This window comes from Carcharhinus amblyrhynchos, chromosome 9, assembly GCF_965287045.1.
Source record: "Carcharhinus amblyrhynchos chromosome 9, sCarAmb.v2.hapA, whole genome shotgun sequence".
NCBI lineage: Eukaryota > Metazoa > Chordata > Chondrichthyes > Carcharhiniformes > Carcharhinidae > Carcharhinus > Carcharhinus amblyrhynchos.
The window spans coordinates 90,027,738-90,047,081 of NC_137332.1; the positions used below are offsets into that span (position 1 = coordinate 90,027,738).

At 45.3% G+C, this 19,344-nt stretch overlaps 1 protein-coding gene across 2 annotated transcripts; it reads right to left on the reverse strand.

The window, feature by feature from the left end:
• Positions 1–608: 608 nt before the first annotated feature.
• Positions 609–18,434, reverse strand: psmb9a (proteasome 20S subunit beta 9a). Of its 2 annotated transcripts, XM_080196657.1 has the most exons (7): positions 18,327–18,434; positions 18,043–18,218; positions 11,303–11,370; positions 9,126–9,257; positions 8,207–8,336; positions 4,770–4,911; positions 609–779 (listed from the first exon to the last, which is right to left on the reverse strand). In XM_080196657.1, exons 2-7 carry the CDS (start codon positions 18,094–18,096, stop codon positions 652–654), a joined length of 654 nt encoding a protein of 217 aa, XP_080052783.1. In that variant the 5' UTR covers positions 18,097–18,218; positions 18,327–18,434; the 3' UTR covers positions 609–651. The 2 variants fall into 2 exon arrangements, with proteins under 2 accessions (XP_080052783.1, XP_080052784.1); XM_080196658.1 differs by lacking the exon at positions 18,327–18,434 and having other exon boundaries at positions 18,043–18,284.
• Positions 18,435–19,344: the final 910 nt, after the last annotated feature.

The following is a 19,344-nucleotide window of genomic DNA, read 5'->3' on the forward strand; positions in this document are numbered from 1 at the left end:
AGTTTCACTCGTCAGTGGAAACAACTTCCCTGCTTCTACCTTATCTATTTCCTTCATAATCTCATATGTTTCTATAAGATCTCCCTTCAATTCTTCTGAATTCCAATAAGTATAGCCCCAGTCTACTCAGTCTCTCCTTATAAGCCAACAACCTTAACTCCGGAATCAACCTAGTGAATCTCCCCTGCACCGCCTCCAGTGCCAGTATATCCTTTCTCAAGTAAGGAGACCAAAACTGTACATAGTACTCCAAGTGTGGCCTCACCAGCGCTTTATACAGCTGCAACATATGGTGCAGAATGACGCTATTTGCCCATCAGACTGTGTTGGCTCTTTGAAGGAGCGAGCCAACTAGTCCCACTCCGCCTGGCTTTCCTTTTATAGATTGCTCAGTATGAGTCCTCCAGCCTCTCAGACATCTCAAATCCATGGCCTTTCCACTGCGTGGCAAAATTAAAACCATCTGTGTCCTAAGTGATGTTTGGGCAGTGGGTTGAGGAGTGATGTCCTGACTTTATGATATTGCTTTTCACCAGTTGTTTTAGCAAATTCTGATTTCAGTGATGATTCCATGCTTGCATTAACTCATTGAATGAAGACACTGGGCCTTCAGTGTGGAAACAATTTATTGCAAAATGAAAACACATGCAGTCATTCATCGTGGAACTGAGGTAACTCATTGCCCAGAATGACTTTGTGCTCTGTTCCTTTCTCTGTAATTGTCGTGAGGTACACAACTCCCCCACTGGAACCATCTCTCCCAATAGCTAGGGCAATAGCTGTAACACAAAGAGGAAGAGGAAATAATCAGTGAGGTTCTTACATTCCTCAGCATCAACACTGGACAGAAGCGTTTGCACAAACATACAGCATTGTTTTCCATTGGCCCACAGCCTCTCTCACTGACACAGATCATGGAGAGATACTCTGCTACTGAGGAAGGCAAGGGGACTATCTGCTCCCTGAATCATAAGAGTTTTACAACACAGAAAGAAGCCCTTTGGCACATCATGGCCTGAGGATTCCTAGTTGTCCTTCAGAAGATGGTGGTGAGTTGCCTTCTTGAACCGCTTCAGTCCCTGAGGTGTAGTTACACCCATAGTGCTGTTAGGGAGGGGATTCCAGGATTTTGATCCAGTTACAGTGAAGGAACAGCAATCCAAGTCAGGATGGCGAGTGACTTGGAGGGAAACTTGCAGTTGTTCCCAGGTATCTGCCGCTCTTATCGTTCTCGATGATAGCGATTTTGTGTCTGGAAGGTGCTGCACAAGGATCTTTGGTGAATTGCTGCAGAACATCTTGTAGCTGGTACTGTTGCTACTGGCATCAGTAGTGGAGGGATTGAATATTTGTGGATGTATTGCCAATCAAGTGTGCTGCTTTGTCCTGGATGGTGTCGAGCTTCTTGAGTGTGCTGAAGCTGCACTCATCAAAGCAAGTGGGAAGTATTCCATTACAGTCCTGACTTGTGATTTGTAGGCAGAGGGCAGGCTTTGGGGTGTTATGAGATGAGTTACTCGCCACCGGATACCTCGTCTCTGATCTGCCCTACTAGCCACTGTAGGCCAGTAGAGTTTCTGGTCTATGGTAACGTCCAGGATGTTGATAGTGGACAATTCAGTGATGGCAAATTCGTTAAATGGCACAGGATACAGAATTGAAGAGGGACAGAAAAGTAATGAAAGATATACTTGGAGAGGGGGTGGGGCAGAATGGAATATCAATGGTCGATCAGAACTAAGGCCATATTGACAAAGTTGTCATAAACATAAGACAAAGGGACTGTTAATGGTGCCATTATGGATTGATGCATGTTAATAGTGGCAAAGGTGGCACAGGTGGCATTGCTGCCTCACAGCGTCAGGGACCCAGGTTCTCTCCTGTCTGAGTGGGCTTCCTCCAGGGTGCTCTGGTTTCCTCCCACAGACCAAAGGCCGTGCTGGTTAGGTGCATTGGCCATGCTAAATTCTCCCTCAGTGTACCTGAACAGACGCTGGACTGTGACGACTCGGGGATTTTCACAGTAATCTCTTTGCGGTGGTAATGTAAGCCTATTTGTGACACTAATAAATAAACTAAACTGAAACAATGCATTCTCAAAGAATATAATTCATTACATCCCTGGAGTTACCGTTGACCAGAAACTCAACTGGACTCACCAAATAAACACAGTGATTACAAGAGCAGGTCAGAGGCAAGGAACACTGTGACAAGTAACTCACCTCCTGACTCGACAAAGTCTATCCATTATATACAAGGCTCAAGTGAGGAGTGTGATAGAATACTCCCTAGATGAATGCACCTCCAACAGAACTCAAGAAGCTTGACACCATCCAGGACAAAGCAGCCCACTTGATTGGCACCACATCCACAAATTAGGGATGGGCAATAAATTCTGACGTGGAGATGCTGGCATTGGACTGGGGTAAGCACGGTAAGAAGTCTCACAACACCAGTTAAAGTTCAACAGGTTTATTTGGTAGCACAAGCCATAAGCTTTTGGAGCGCTGCCCCTTCATCAGCTGAGTGGGAGTTGTGTTCACAAACAGGGCATATATAGACACAAACTCAATTTACAAAATAATGGTTGGGATGCGAGTCTTTACAGGTAACCAAGTCTTAAAGTTACAGACAATGTGAATGGAGAGAGGATTAAGCACATGTTAATCAGATGTGTATTGTCTCCAGCCAGGTCAGTTAGTGAGATTTTGCAAGCCTAGGCAAGTCGTGGGTTACAGGTAGTGTGACATGACCCCAAGATCCCGGTTGAGGCCTCATGTGTGTGAAATTTGGCTATCAGTTTCTGCTCAGGATTTTCTGCGTTGCTGTGTGTCGTGAAGGCTGCCTTGGAGAACGTTTACCCGAAGATCAGAGGCTGAATGCCCATGACTGTTGAAGTATTCCCCAACAGGAAGGAACACTCCTGCCTGGTGATTGTTGAGCAGTGTTCATTCATCCGTTGTCATAGAGTCTGCATGGTCTCCCCAGTGTACCATGCCTCAGGACATTCTTTCCTGCAGTGTATCAGGTAGACAACATTGGCTGAGTTGCAAGAGTATGTGCTGTGTACCTTCCACCATCCACCAGTACACAGTACATACTCTTGCAACTTGGCCAACATTGTCTTCCTGATATGCTGCAGGAAAGGATGTCCCAAGGCATTGTACACTGGGGAGACCATGCAGACGCTACAACAACGGATGAATGAACACCGCTCGACAATCACCAGGCAAGGGTGTTTTCTTCCTGTTGGGGAACACTGCAGCAGTCATGGGCAGTCAGATCTTCGGGTAAGCATTCTCCCAAGATGGCCTTCACGACACACAACGCAGAGTCGCTGAGCAGAAACTGATAGCAGAACTGAAAGTTCTGCACACATGAGGATGGCCTCAACCAGGGTTTTAGGTTCATGTCACACAATCCGTAACCCCCACGACTTGCCTGGGCTTGCAAAATCTCACTAACTGTCCTAGCTGGGGACAACACACATCTCTTTAACCTGTGCTTAACCCCCTCTTCACTCACATTGTTTGTACCTTTAAGACTTGAGAACGGAGTTGAGGAGGAACTTCTTCACTCAAAGGGTGGTGAATCTCTGGAATTCTCTGCCCGTTGAAGTGGTGGAGGCTGCCTCGCTAAATATTTTTAAGACGCGGGTTGATGGGTTTTTGATAAGAGAGGGGATTAAGGGTTATGGGGAGAGGGCGGGAATGTGGAACTGAGCCACGACAGATCAGCCACGATCTTATTGAATGGCGGGGCAGGCTCGAAGGGCTGGATGGCCTACTCCTGCTCCTGTTTCTTATGTTCTTATGATTACCTGTAAAGACTCACATTCCAACCATTACTTTGTAAATTGAGTTTGTGTCTTTATATGCCCTGTTTGTGAACAGAACTCCCACTCACCTGATGAAGGAGCAGCGATCTGAAAGCTAGTGGCTTGTGCTACCAAATAAACCTGTTGGACTTTAACCTGATTTTGTGACAATAAATTCTGGCTAGCTAGTGACACCCACATCCCGTGAATTGAATGCCTGTCCCTTTTCATTTCAGTTGAAGGGCCATATAGACTAGAAAGATTAAATCTATTTCTTTCTCCACACATGCTGCCACACTTGCTGAGTTTTTCAGCTTTTTCTTTTCGATTTTAGATTTCCAACATCCACAATGTTTTGCTTTTATTTCAATATTCCCATGGCTTTTGAGCGTTATTTCAGACTGTGGCTTTGAAGGATTCATTCAATCTACGTTGGAGGTGGTCCAGAGGGGGTTTACTAGATTGATACCTGGAATGAACGAGTTGTCTTATGAGGATAGGTTGGACAGACAGGGCTTGTTCCCACTGGAGTTTAGAAAAGCGAGGGATGACTTGATCAAAGTATGTAAGATCCTGAACAATATTGACAAGGTGGATTCCTCTTGTGGGAGAGTCCAGAACCAAAGGACAGTGTTTTAAAATGATAACCGTCCTTATAGGACAGAGCTGAGGAAAATTTTTTCTCTGAGTGTTGTGAGACTTTGGAACTCTCTGCCTTAGAAGGCAGTGGATATGTGGGGTTAGTGAACAGTTTTAACGTAGAGGTAAATAGATTTGAGATAGGTCATTGGGACTTGATGGGAATGTGGAACTCCACACAAAGAAAAATCAGCCATGGCCTTACAGAATGGCAGAGCAGGTTCAAGGGGCTGAGTAGCCTCCTCCTGCTCTAAATTTGTACGTTGGTAAATGATTTTGTCAACTAAGCCCCCGCCTGGTCACATGTCCTCACCGTTGGTTACAAACTGCAAGCACTCGTCTTTGCTCATTCCAGCCTTGTAAGCAGCATCAACATATCCATAAATATAGACGCTCCCGGAGCCCCCGACAGAGAAAGGCTGTCGGACCAGCATTCCTCCCAGAGTGGCGTATACCTGGATAAAGAATATACACAGCACAGCTTAACAATTATTCCAAATATCCAGATTTGTGAATAACTAAACCTGTCTGACAAAATGGGGTGATTCCTGTTCTGTAAAGAAAACTGATGAGGATAATGGAGCTGGTGTGGGACAGGTGAACTTTAACAGGTTGATGAGCCACTTAACAGCCCAAACAATTGCCGGGACAGGAACAATATGGATACCATGTGACAGGACACAGCGAACATATGAAATTAGGTGCAGATGAGCCTGTACTAATAATGAGATCATTACTGATTTGATTGTGACCTCAACCCCACATTCTTGTCTACCTCCAGTAACCCTTCACCCCTCGTGCAAAGAAAGTTAATCAGGATAATACTTGGCCTCAAGGGTGTTGACTGTGAGGAGAAGTTGAATAAACTAATGTTTTCACTGGAAAGACAGAGGCTGAGGGGAGACCTAATAGACGTCTACAAAATTATGAGAGGCATAGTCAGGGTGGATAGTCAGAGGCTTTTTCCCAGAGTGGAAATGTCAATTACAAGGGGGCACAGATTCAAGGTGAGAGGAGAAAAGTTTCGGGGAGACGTGCGGGGAAGTTTTTCATGCAGAGAGTGGTGGGTACTTGGAATGCTGCCAGACCACGTGGTGGACACAGGCACATTAGCAACATTTAAGAGGCATCTGGACAAGTACGTAAATAGGAAGGGAATAGAGGGATATGTACTGAGTAACTGTAAAAGTTTTTTTTAAGCTTAGTGAGGGCATCATGACTGGTACAGGCTTGGATGACAAAAGGGCCTGCACTTTGCTTTGTTCTTTGTTAATCAAGAATCTATGTAGCTCTACCTTGAAAATATTCAAAGACTCTGCTTCTGCTGCCTTTGAGGAAGAGAGTTCCAGAGACTCACCACCCTCTGAAAGGAACAATTCTCCTCAACTCCACCTTAAATGAGCAACCCTTTATCTTTAACATGTGACCCCTAGTTCTAGATTCTCCCATAAGAGGAAACATTCTCTCCACATCCATCCTGTCACTAACCATCAGATACTCTTCCAAAGTCTAATGGATACAAACCTAACCTTTCCAATCTTTCCTTATAAGAAAGCATGCCCATTCCTGGTGTTAGACTGGTAAACCTTCTGTGAACTGCTTCTAATGCATTTACATCTTTCCTTAAATAAGATCAATGGTGCACACAGTACTCCAGATGTAGTCTTATCAATGCCTTGTGCAACTGAAGCATAACCTCCCAGTTTTGTAATCAGTTCCTCTCACAATAAATGATAATATCTATTCATTTTCCTACTTACTTGCTGTACAGTATACCACTCTTTTGTGATTCATGCACTAGGGCACCCAGACCCTTCTGCATCTCAGAGTCCTGCAATCTCTTACCATTTAGTTAATAAGCTTCTTTTTTATTCATCCTGCCAAAACAGACAATTTCACATCTGCCCACATTATAATCCACTTACCAGATTTTTGGCAACTCAATTAATCTATTTGTGTCCCCTTTAGCTCCCTTGCTTCCTTTGTTTACTTTTTTTCTATTTTTCTATCATCAGCAAATTCATCAACCATACCTTAAATCTCTTTATCCAAATCATTTATATAAATTGTGAATAGTTGAGGCCCCAGCAGTGGACCACATCCCGCTCACCCAGAAAAGGACCCATTTGTAAACAGCTGTTTATCAACCTGAAAGAAGGTTGGGATTCCCCCGGGGTGAGCCTTGGGTCCCCTGACTGCTCTTGACGTACATTGATGACCTATCCTTTACTTTATGGGGAATTATTTCAAAATCTGGGGGTGATGCTAAACTTGTTATTGCAAAGTGTGCAGAGGATAGTGCACAGAACTTCAAAAAGGGAGTTGAGAGGTTGCTGGAATGAGTGGGTGAAATTAAACTCAGAGAAGTGGGGATTGAGAGAGTTTGGAAGGAATACGGAGGATAGGCAATTGAAGATAAAAAGAAGCTTCAGGAGCTGAGAATCCTGGGAATGTATGTGAAGAAATCAAACTGACAGGTTGAGAGGGTGGTTAATAAAGCACATGGGATTCTGGACTTTATTGTGGTGGCACAGTGGTCACCACTGCTGCCTCACAATGCCAGGGACCTGGATTTGATTCTGGCCTTGGGTGATCATGTGGAGTTTCCACATTCTACCCATATCTGTGTGGGTTTTCTCTGGGTGCTCCAGTTTCCTCCCATAGTCCAAAGATGTGCAGGTTAGGTTGATTGGCCATGCTCAATTGCCCTTTACTAGGTCAATGAACTATGGTAAATGTGTGGGGTTCTGGGGATTGGGTTGGAGTTGGGAGAGCACACCAAGTAAGGTGCTCTGTCGGAGAGTCGGCGCTGAGACAATGGATTGAATGACCTCCTTCTGCACTGGAGATTCTACGGTTCTAATATAAACAAAGGATGGGATTTTACAGTCTTATTGTGATGGGGGTGGGATCAGAATACGTGACGAGCTGTTCAAATGTCCATTGACTTCAGCAGGACTGGAAAATTGCACCCATAGTGTATAAAATCAAGGAAGTGATGAGAGGCCTGTAGGAAACACTGACACTGCCTCAGTTGGAGAGTTGAATAACTAACTAGCGATTGGGTACACAATCCCCTGATATACCCTGTATGGAGGGAACTGTCTGATTGAAATTCCTGATTGTTCTCAAAATCATCAAATCTGACAAAATCAGAAATCACAGAAGTAATAAATCCTCGGAGGCAGAAGTCCCTTCACCAAAATCCCTTTATTTACAAATCTGACAACAGCACACAGAGTGCTTTCAGTTAGCAAGAGTCCCAGAGGAACTGACATTCCTGGTTGAGTACAAAGCAAGAGGCTTCCTAATTGGCCCATCAATTAGGCCAGGCGTTCATATTCGAAAAGGCCCATCTCAGTTGCCTGATTAAAATTGTTACAACAAACCACTAACTATGACCAAAAGGCTTTTGAGTCTGATTGAGGTGTCCAACACCAAAAGGCATTTGCAGGAATGACTTCTCACACCCTGCACAATTTCTGAGGCACATTCTCTGGCAATGCAGCATGGGGTCAAACCAAAATCCCCATCATTGTCACGGCGTAGAAGCAAACCTCAGTTCCTTTAGCCTCCAGACAGTGGAGGAGTGAAGAAACACTCAGACCTGGGCTGCAGTGTATATTACAAATATATCAATCAGAAATCAAGGTAGAGATAGGGTGGGATTTATCATGAAGATTTGAGTTAAGATCTGCTCTAAACAGTAAACACAAACTATCAGTGTAATTGTAGTTAATGGACAGGTACCTGGCCTTTTAGCTTCCTGTCCCAGCCAGCTATGATCAGATGAGCTGATAACTCCTCCTTATACTTGTAGCTGATGTTTTTGACCATGGTGGCAGCTGCTTGAACCAATGGAGCATCTTCAATTTCAACACTGATTAACAGAAAGGTGAAAACTGTGTTAGATTAGGCACAATCATCTCTTCACTGTCTCTGCGAGCTTTACACTCCCCCGGCTGTTCCAGAATTACAGTCCCACATTTCGACCAGACGAGCAGTCAAAAACGTTAACCCTGTGGATACAAGCCAGAATCAGGCATCTATACATCGTTCAAGGTCACACTTTTATATTGGTTTTTTGGCTGTCAGTACAATGTTACACTGCCATCTGTACAGACAGGTAAGATAAGCAGTGTGAGTAATCTGCTGACTGCCAGTGGATTCCTCTATGTCAGGGCCTATCAATGGATAACTGGATCTGTACAGCATCCTGCAACTGTAGAGGAACTTAGACCTCTGCTGGTCCCAGTGGGGAGTGTTTGCTGGTCCCAGTGGGGAATCTCTGCCGATTACTGTGGAGAGTGTCCACTAGTCCAAGTGGGCCGTGTCTGCTGGTTCCAATGGGCAGTGTCTGCTGGTCCCAATGGTGAATCTCCGCTGGTTCAAGTGGACTATGTGCCAGTCCAAGTGGGCAGTGTCTACTGGTCCCGGGGGAGTGTCCTGCTAATCCCAGCAGGAAGTGTCTGCTGGTTGAAGCCATTTCTCCAGCTGGAACCCGATACTATTTCTTGCGGTTATTTCAGTGATAAGAGAAGCGTGGGTCTTGTCCTGTGGTTTGTGGTTGGACCCGTTCCGTGTTTAAAGCGGTGCCTCAGCACGTTCCAGCTACCATTTTCCCTGCTGATTTAAGGTGAATCAGTTGGAGAGAGACTGAGCTGCTTACCTGTGTAATTCCAGCTGGTAATTAACAATGTCAGCTATGGCCTGAGCATCAGCTGCTGAACCAGACAGGGCACAGTAAATCCGATCATGGAGTGGAGACAACTTGTTCATCACTCTGTTACATATCGATTGCCTACCAATACACAAGAAACATCATTAACCTTCTTCCCCCTGGAACAGTGACTGCAAACAGTACAGAATGAAACTGCAGATCCGTGAAACACACTGATTCCTGGGATGGTGGGACTGACATACGAGGATCGAATCGGTTAGGATTGTATTTGATGGAGTCTAGAGGAATGGAGGGAGATCTCAGAGATACCTATAAAATTCTAACAGGTCTAGACAAGGTAGATGAAGGAAGTATGTTCCTGATGATGGGGGTGTCCAGAACCAGGGGTCACAGCCTGAGGATATGGGATTGACAGTTTAGGACAGTGAAGGTATGAATGGCTAGGCCATTTGCAATTGCTGTTTACCATCCACTCCACAGGGTTTTCCTCCACAGGAAAATGAGAGGGCAGGAAAACAAGAGCATTACTTCCCGTTCTATCCAGGAATTGCAGAGTTTTGACAATAAGGGAAACCATTAAACTATAGAGCCAGAAGACAGACCAAAGGAAGAGTCTAGAATCTGACCAAGGTTGAGATAATCAGGAATGATTGATTCACCACACCAACATCAGGCTGAGAGTCACACAGTGAGAGAAAACTCAAGGAGGCCTTATGGCCCATTGGGTAGCATGGTGGCACAGTGATTAGCATTGCTGCCTCACAGCACCAGGGACACAGGTTCAATTCCAGCCATGGGTCACTGTCTGTATGGCGTTTACACTTTCACCTCATGTCTGCTTGGGTTTTGACCGGGTACTCTGGTTTCCTCCTACAGTCCAAAGATGCACAGTGGCATAGTGGTTAGCACTGCTGCCTCATAGTGCAAGGGATCCGGGTTCGATTCCTGCCTTTGCTCACTGTCTGTGTGGAGTTTGTACATTTGCCCCATGTCTGTGTGGGTTTCCTCTGAATGCTCCAGTTTCCTCCAAAGATGTGTTGTGTTTGATGGATTGGTCAAGCTAAATTGCCCATTAGTGTCAGGGGGATTAGCTGAGATAAATGCATGTGGTTTTTGGGATAGGGGCTGGGTGGGATTGTGGTCAGTGCAGGTTTGATGGGCTGAAAGACCTCCTGCAATGCAGGATTCTATGTCAATGTGTGGGTTAGGTTGATTGGCTATGCTAAATTGATCCTCGTATCAGGTGGATTGGAAGAATAAATTTGTGGGGTTATTGGGACAAGGCCTGAGTGGGATTGTAGTCAGTGTGGACTTGATGGGCCGAATGGCCTCATTCTGCACTGTAGGGATTCTATAGACTCTATCTATCTGTGCCTGCCCTTTAGAAGAGCTGCCTCCAATCCCACTACCCTGTTCTTTCATCATTATCCCGTGACACTTTCCTTATTCAGTCTTTGTCTAATTCTCTGCGAAAGTTAGAACTGAGTCTGCTCCCACAGCCCTTTAAGACATAGAAGCAGAAGTAGGCCAGTTGGAACATCAAGTCTCTGGAGGTTAGAAGAATGAAGGATGATTTCATTGAATTCTGAGGTGGTTTGATAGGGTGGATACTGAGGGATTGTTTCCATTGGTCGGGTAATCTAAAACATGGGGGCACAGTCTCAGGATAAGGGGCCAATTATTTACAATTGAGATGATGAGAAATAATTTCACTCAAAGGTTGTGAAATTTTGGAGTTCTCTACTCTAGGGGTGGTGGGGGCGAGGGGGGAGGAGGGGTGGTGTGGATGCTTCATCATGTGACTCTGGGATAGACAGATTTTTGCTCTACACAGAGTGAAAGGATGTGGGGAGGGAGTGGGAAAATGGGGTTGGGCCTGGGATCAGCCATGATCGTATGAAATGGGCCCAATGGTCCATTCCTGCTCCTGTACCTTGTGTTCCTGTGTATGAGCTAGCAGAACTTCACCTGCCTTTGTGGGCTTATATCTATCCTTTGATCACCAGCACTACTTGTAGGAGTTTTCGGAGCACATTGGCTGATATGCTGGAGCCTACTCATTGGCTGTGAAACACTTTGTGTAAGGTGCTATATAAGTTTAGAGGCAGACAATTTGAACGCAAGGACAGAGTAATGATGAGAGAATCAATGCAGTAAAACCTTACCCGGCAGAGACACGGGAATCTGAGCCAATGACCACTCCGCCATCAAACTCGACTGCAATGATAGTGGTCTGGAACAAAGAGATTTCAGAAGGGTTCATCAATCTGGAGCCACAACAGGATTGGATTTTGTCTATTAAGAAAGCTAATATATGTTTTAGAGATATAGCAGTAATATCACTGGGCAAGTAATCCACAGATCCAGACTAATGCTCTGGAGACATGGATTCAAATCCCGCCATGGTAGCTGGTGGAATTTAAATTCAGTTAAAATATCTACAATTAAAAGTTAGTCTCAGTAATGGTGAACATAAAACTATTGTCCATTGTTGTAAAAACCTAAAATGTCCCTTTAGAGAAGTCCTTACCTGTCCTGGTCTATGTGACTCCAGACACAGAGCAGTGTGGTTGATTCCTTAACTGCCTGTCTGAAATGGGGTGTCAAACCATTTGGTTCAAGGTGCATGGTGGGTAACAAATGTTGGCCTTGCCAGGTGACACCCACACTCCGTGAAAGAATGAATGATAAAAGGTGTCACATGTAGTGACACATGATATCCTTTCTATAATACATGTATTAAACTAGAAGGAGTGCAGAAAAGATTTACTAGGATGCTATCAGGACTTGCTGGTCTGAGTTATAAGGAGAGGCTGGATAAACTGGGACTTTTTTCCCTGGAGCATGGGAGACTTAGGAGTGATCTTATAGAAGTCTATAAAATAATGAGGAGCATAGATCAGCTAGACACAACATCTTTTCCCAAAGGTAGGGGAGTCTAAAACTAGAGGGCATAGGTTTGAGGTGAGAGGGAAGAGATACAAAAGGGTCCAGAGGGGCAATTTTTTCACACAAAGGGTGGTGAGCGTCTGGAACAAGCTGCCAGAGGAGGTAGTAGATATGGGTACAATTTTGTCTTTTAAAAAGCATTTAGACATTTGCATGGGTGTAGAGGAATACGGGCCAAATGTGGCAATTGGGATTAGTTTAGTGGGTTAAAAAAAAGAGTGGCATGAACAAGTTGGGTCGAAGGGCCTGTTTCCATGCTGTAAACCTCTATGACTCTATTGATGAAGAATGCCACTCATACTAAACTCAGATTTCAGTTCTTTCCAGCTCTGCATCTAGTTGCACTTTGATTGATTTTGGAGTATCAGTGATACTAATGCCCCATTCCCCGGAGCTTCTGACAGTTCTGGGAACCGGGCAGGGATTTTGGAGTAATATGATTCCTAGTTGTGCCAGAGCCAACAATTCACCTTCCTCCAGCAGGGAAAGGTGAAAGACGTTCAGACAGAGGTCACAATCTGAGGCTGAGATGGTTCCACAATACAAAATGAAACTTTTTTCTCCAGAACTTCAGTATTCTACTCCATGGTTTCAGTTGGAATGTGTTAGAGAAGTACTGTACAGAGTCAAGATTCCTTTACAGCCTGATATAGTCACACGGGGTATCATATCACACTGAAAATCCCCCAGGCACCACTATTATTGTTCCTAGGTAAGTTCTGTCTCGTCAGCAGCATAGGCCCAACAGAGGTGGTGACACAGTGGAATACGGTCAGAAGGGAGTTGCCCTGGGAGTCCTCAACATCTACTCTGAACGCCATGAAGTCTCTGAAGGTGGCTCAGGTTAACTGTGGACAAGGAAACCTCCTGCTGATTGTTGCCCCTCAGAGAGTCTGAGACCAGAGGACATACTCTCAGAATAAAGGAGTGCCAATTTAAGGCTGAGATGAATTTCCACTCAGAGTGTTGTGAGTCTTTGGAACTCCTTGCCACAGAGAGTTATGGGGGCAGAATCATTGTGTATATTTAAGGCTGAGGTAGATGGATTTTTGATCCATAAGGGGATCAAGGATTGGGGGAAAGGATAGGAAACTGGACATGAGGAATTTGTCAGAGCAGCCATGATCATATTGAGTGGCAGAGCAGGCTCAAAAGGCTGAATGGCTTACTCCCATTTCTGTTTCTTACCGTTTTATGGTCTCAGCTGATGACCGTAAGTGATCAGTTTTCCTTCGTGTTGAACAGCACTGCGGGTGACAAGGGTGCAGAATGTACTCTGGTGGGATATTTAATGGTCCATCACCAAATGTAGCTTGGTGGAACCACCATAGGCTGAGCTGGCCTGGTGCTAAAGGACATAACTGGGACTATGGCAGATAGTCAGGAAACCAACAAGAGGTGAAAACATACTCAACCTCATCCTCACTAACCTGCCTGCTGCACATGCATCTGTCAAATGACAGCATCAGTAGGAGTGACCACTTCACAGTCCTTGAGGAGACCAAGTCCCAGTCCATTCTTCATGTTGAGGATACCTTCCATTATGTTGTGTGGCATTACCACCATGCTACATGGGATACATTTTGAACAGATCTAGCAACTCAAAACTGAACATCCATCAGCTGCTGTGGGCCATCAACAGCAGCTGGACTGTACTACAGCACAATATGAAACCTCATGGTCCAGCCTGGCATCCCCCACTCAACCATTACCATCAAACCAGTGGATCAACCCTGGTTTAATGGAAAGTGCAGGAGAATGTGCCAGGAGTAGCACTAGGCAGACCTAAAAATGTGGCAGCAACCTGGTGAAGCTACCAAACAGGACAACTTGCATTCAAACAGCAGAAGCAGCAAGTAATAGACAAAGAAAAGCGATTCCACAACCAATGGATCAGATCTAAATTCTCCAGCCCTGCCACATCCAGTCATGAATGGTGGCGGACAATTAAACAATTCACTGAATGAGGAGGCTCCACAAACACCCCCACCCTCAATGATGGAGGAGCCCAGCAGATCAGTACAAAAGGTAAGGCCAAAGCATTCATAGCAATCTTCAGCTAGATGTGCCGCGTGGATGAGCCATCTCAGCTCCTCCAGTGGTCCCCAGCATCTCAGATGTCAGTCTACAACCAATTCGATTTGCTCCACATGATATCAAGAAACAGCTAGAGACACTGGATACTGCAAAGGTAGTAGGCCCTGATAACATTCCCACAACTGTGCTGAAGACCTGTGCTCCAGAACTTGCAGCTCCCCTAGCCTAGCTCTTCTAATACAACAACAACACTGGCATCTACCTGGCAATGTGAAAACTTGCCCAGAGTATTTCCTGTACACGAAAAGCAGGACAAATCCAACCTGACCAATTACTGCCCCATCTCGATCATCAATAAAGTGATGGAAGGGGTCATCAATTGTGTTACCAAGCAGCTCCTGTTCAGTAATAGCCTGCTCAGTGAAGCCCAGTTTGGGTTTCACCAGGAGTCACTCAGCTCCTGGCCTCATTACAGTCTTAGTTCAAACATTAAAGAAGAAATAGCAAGGCACCTAGAAAAGAACAGTTTGATCAAGCAGACACAGCACGGATTCGTGAAGGGGAAGTCGTGTTTAACGAATTTATTGGACTTCTATGAGGATGTGACTAGTGCGGTAGACAGAGGGGAACCAGTGGATGTGGTGTTTTTAGATTTCCAGAAGGCGTTTGATAAGGTGCCTCACAAAAGGTTGCTGCAAAAGGTTCAGGTGCACGGAGTTGGGGATAAGGTGTTAGCGTGGATAGAGGATTGGTTATCTAACAGGAAGCAGAGAGTTGGAATCAATGGGTGCTTTTCTGGTTGGCAGTTGGTGACTAGTGGAGTGCCGCAGGGATCGGTGCTGGGGTCTCAACTGTTTACATGGACGATCTAGAGGAGGGGGCTGAGTGTAGGGTAACAAAATTTGCTGATGACACGAAGATGAGTGGAAAAGCAAATTGCATGGAGGGTGTGGAAAGTCTGCAGAGAGATCTGGATAGGCTGAGTGAGTGGGCGAGGACCTGGCAGAGGGAGTATAATGTTAGCAAGTGTAAGGTTATCCACTTTGGTAGAAATAATAGTAGGAGGGATTATTATTTAAAGGGTGAAAAGCTGCAGCATGCTACGGTGCAGAGGGACCTGGGGGTCCTTGTGCACGAGTCGCAAAAACCCAGTCTGCAGGTGCAGCAGGTGATCAAGAAGGCGAATGGAATGCTGGCCTTTATAGCGAGGGGGATAGAATATAAAAGTAGGGATGTCTTGCTGCAACTGTACAGGGCACTGGTGAGGCCACAGCTGGAGTACTGTGTGCAGTTTTGGTCCCCTTATTTGCGAAAGGTCATACTGGCCTTGGAGGGAGTACAGAGAAGGCTCACCAGGCTGATACCAGAGATGAGGGGGTTAGCTTATGAAGAGAGATTGAATAGACTGGGTCTGTACTCGTTAGAGTTTAGAAGGCTGAGGGGGGATCTTATAGAGACTTACAAGATAATGAAGGGGCTAGATAGGGTAGAGGTAGAGAAATTCTTCCCGCTTAGAAAGGAAAACAGAACTAGAGGGCACAGCCTCAAAATAAGGTGGGGGGGGTTAGTTTAGAATGGAGTTGAGGAGGAACTTCTTCACTCAAAGGGTGGTGAATCTCTGGAATTCTCTGCCCATTGAAGTGGTGGAGGCTACCCCGCTAAATATATTTAAGTCACAGGTAGGTAGATTTCTGACAGACAAGGGAATTAAGGGTTATGGGGAGAAAGCGGGAAAGTGGAACTGATCCACTTCAGATCAGCCATGATCTTATTGAATGGTGGGGCAGGCTCGAGGGGCTAGATGGCCTACTCCTGCTCCTATTTCTTATGTTCTTATGAACAAAAGAGCTGAATTCCAGAGATGAGTGAGAGTGACAGTCCTTGACATCAAGACTGCATTCGATTAAGTGTGACATCAAGGAGCCCTGGCGAAACTGGAATCAATGCAATTCCGTTATTGACTGGAATCAATGGCACAAAGGAAGATGGTTATGGTTGTTGGAGCACAGTCATCTCCAGTACATCACTGCAGATGTTTTTATTTCTTCATGGGACAAATGGTTTTCGCCCATTCCTGAGGGCATTTAAAAGCCAACCACACACAATTTGCAGCACACACACACAGTTATCGGGAACTGAAAGCCTTCCCCAACAGCTAGAATATCCCTGTGGAATTCCCCCCAGTGAGGAATTGTGAGTCTGGAGTCACAAGTAAGTTTTAAGTTTGTTTGTTAGTGGTACAAGTAGAGTTACATTAACATTGCAATGAAGTTTTTGATTTGATTTGATTTTATTAGATTTATTATTGTCACATGTATTAACATACAGTGAAAAGTATTGTTTCTTGAACTGTAACAAAATATTGTTACTGTGAAAATCCCCCAATAGCCACATTCTGTCGCCTGTTCAGCTATACTGAGGGAGAATTTAGCATGGCCAATACACCTAACCAGCACACCTTTCAGACTGTGGGAGGAAAACGGAGCACCTGGAGGAAACCCACACAGACATGGGAAGAATGTGCAGAAGCCACACAGATAGTGACCCAAGCCTGGAATCAAACCCAGGTCCCAGGCGCTATGAGACAGTAGGGCCAACCACTCTGCCACTATGCAGGCCAGACCAGGTAAGTGAATTTAAATTCCACCACCTACCATGGTGGGATTTGAACCCGAGTCCCAGAACATTGCCCTGGGTCTCTGGATTACTAATCCACTGACAATACCACTACTCCACTGTCTCCCCATAATGTCCTAAGCCCAACCATCTTCAGTTGCCTTATCAATGACCTTCTTTCCGTCATATGACTGCACAATGTTCAGCACCATTCGCAAGATACTGAAACAGTCCATGTCCAAATGCAGCAAGACTGGACAATATCCAGGCTTGGGCTGACAAGTGGCAAGTAACATTAGTGCTACAGAGGTGTCAGGTAATGACCATTTCCAACAAGAGAAATCCAACCACCACTCCTTGACATTCAATGGCATTATCATCACTGAATCCCCCAAGATTAACATCATTGGGGTTACCATTGACCACAAACTGTACTGGAATATCCATATAAACATGGTGGCTACTAGAGCAGGTCAAAGCCTAGGTCAAATCCTGACTCTCCAAGTCCTGTCCACCATCTAAAAGGCACAAATCAGGAGTGTGATGGAATAATCTCCACTTGCCTGGATGCGTGCAGCTCCAAAAACACTCAAGAAGCTCAATACCATCCAGGACAAAGCAGACCTGATACATTGCTACGCCTTCCACAAACATTCACTCCATCCACCGCCGATGTACAGTGGCAGCCATGTATACCTTCTACAAAATGCACTGATCAAAATTTCTTAGGCAGCACCTCCCAAACCCATGGCCACTACCATTGAGAAGGACAAGGGCAGCTGGTAGCTGGGAGCACCACTACCTGGAGGTTTCCCCTCTAAGCCACACCATCCTGAAAATATATCATCGTCCTTCACTGTCACTGGGTCAAAATCCTGGAACTCCCTCCCTAGCAGTGTGGGTGTACCTATACCACGTGGACTGCAATGGTTCAAGAAGGCAGTTCAGTGCCATCTTTTCGAGGGGCAATTAGGGGTGGGTAATAAAAGTAATAAATAAATAGCCTAGCCAGCGATGGCCACATCCAGTGAATGAATTAAGTAAAGTCTCCATTTGCAGTGTTAATTGTGTTAGGTAATAGGAGCTGCTCATCATGCACGTGCCCTGCACCCACCACATAGTAATTCCACTTGGTGTGGAACAGTGTTCCCAGTACTCACTGCACCCAAAATTCTGCAATTCCTCACTGGGGGGAATTCCACAGAGATATTCTAGCTGTTGGGGAAGGCTTTCAGTTTCCGATAACTGTGTGTGTGTGCTGCAAACTGTGAGGCTCCTGATTCGATCTGTGCAGCTCACTTACCCCTGTTCTGACTTCTGCTGAGGTGTAGCCCGGGTTCTCAGGATGATGGGGCATCTTCTCGATCCTCACGCACTCCTCCTGCTGAAATCTGGGACTGTGCCCTGGGAAGATGAGGCTGTGCTCGGAGTGTGAATGGGAAGCTGCTACAGCTTCGAGTCCCTCAGAGAGAGTGCTTCCTGGTGAGAATGAAAGAGAAACTAAATCTTTAACTGTTTAACCAAATAATTTCTACAAACGATGGCAAAACACTTTTTGAGAGACTTCTAAATCATTTAATCTAAAACCTTTAATTAACCCTCAGGAGAATTTAGTCAGACTGATTTCTATCATTCTTAATGAGTCAGACATTCATTTATCACTGAATTTATTCGACTGAAACCAGCTATGTGAATTTCACAACCTCCTGGGTTTGAATTTTGAACCTCATACCCCATCTTGTGGTAAGAGCCAGTCTAACAGACATGTTTCAGATCAGTGTAAGGCAATCAGCACTGAGCTTTGAGGTTGTGTCACTTGTTGGGAGGCAGTCAGATTCGGTGCAGCTTTTGTTCCTGATCCTTCCCACTGCCAATTTCTGCTCACAAGGTGCAGGGACCTTGTGCCTGCCTGTTCAAGTAGGCCAACAGATAAACTTGTTGTTAATGAGGCCAAACACACCCCAAGCAGGGGTGGAGGTGGGAGGCAAAGAGCCCAGGCAAATGTCTTTATAGAATCTGCAGTAGGAGAAGGTCACCTGGCCCATCGAGTCTGTACCAATTACAATTCCACCCAGGCCCTATCCCGTAATCCCACATATTTACCCCCCCAATCCCCCTGACATTAAGGAGCATTTTATCATGGCCAATCAACCTAACCCACACATTTTTGGATCGTGGAAGGAAACTGGAGCACCTAGAGGAAACCCATACAGACATGGGGAGAACATGTGGACTCAACACAGACAGTCAACCGATGTTGGAATTGAACCCGGGTCCCTGGCGCTGTGAGGCAGCAATGCTAACCTCTGTGCCACCATGCCACCCTAAATGTCCTCTCGAGCAGGAAGCCCCTGCACTGAAACTGTCTGAGTCAGGACACATTTGTAATCTTGCATGACAAACACAATTCAGAAAGTGCCAGCCAAAGCACTTCAGATTATAAAAATTAAACTCGCAACATAAATACTCAACACACACCAAACTCAGAACAGAAATAAATTAAACTCAGTAAGAAATATGCAGAGCCAAAGAGCACAGAGGTGATGGGTGAATAGGAATTGGTGCAAATTAGCAAAGTCAAGTTATTGGCTGAGTGTTCAGGGAG

Excerpts from the sequence above, each read along its gene's own strand:
- psmb9a (XM_080196657.1), bottom strand. The coding sequence starts at position 18,096 with ATGCCCCATCATCCTGAGAACCCGGGCTACACCTCAGCAGAAGTCAGA. Across the intron at positions 9,258-11,302 it reads GATTCCCGTGTCTCTGCCGG|GCAATCGATATGTAACAGAG; the intron begins GTAAGGTTTTAC and ends GTGTATTGGTAG. Across the intron at positions 780-4,769 it reads CTTGCAGTTTGTAACCAACG|CTATTGCCCTAGCTATTGGG; the intron begins GTGAGGACATGT and ends TTTGTGTTACAG.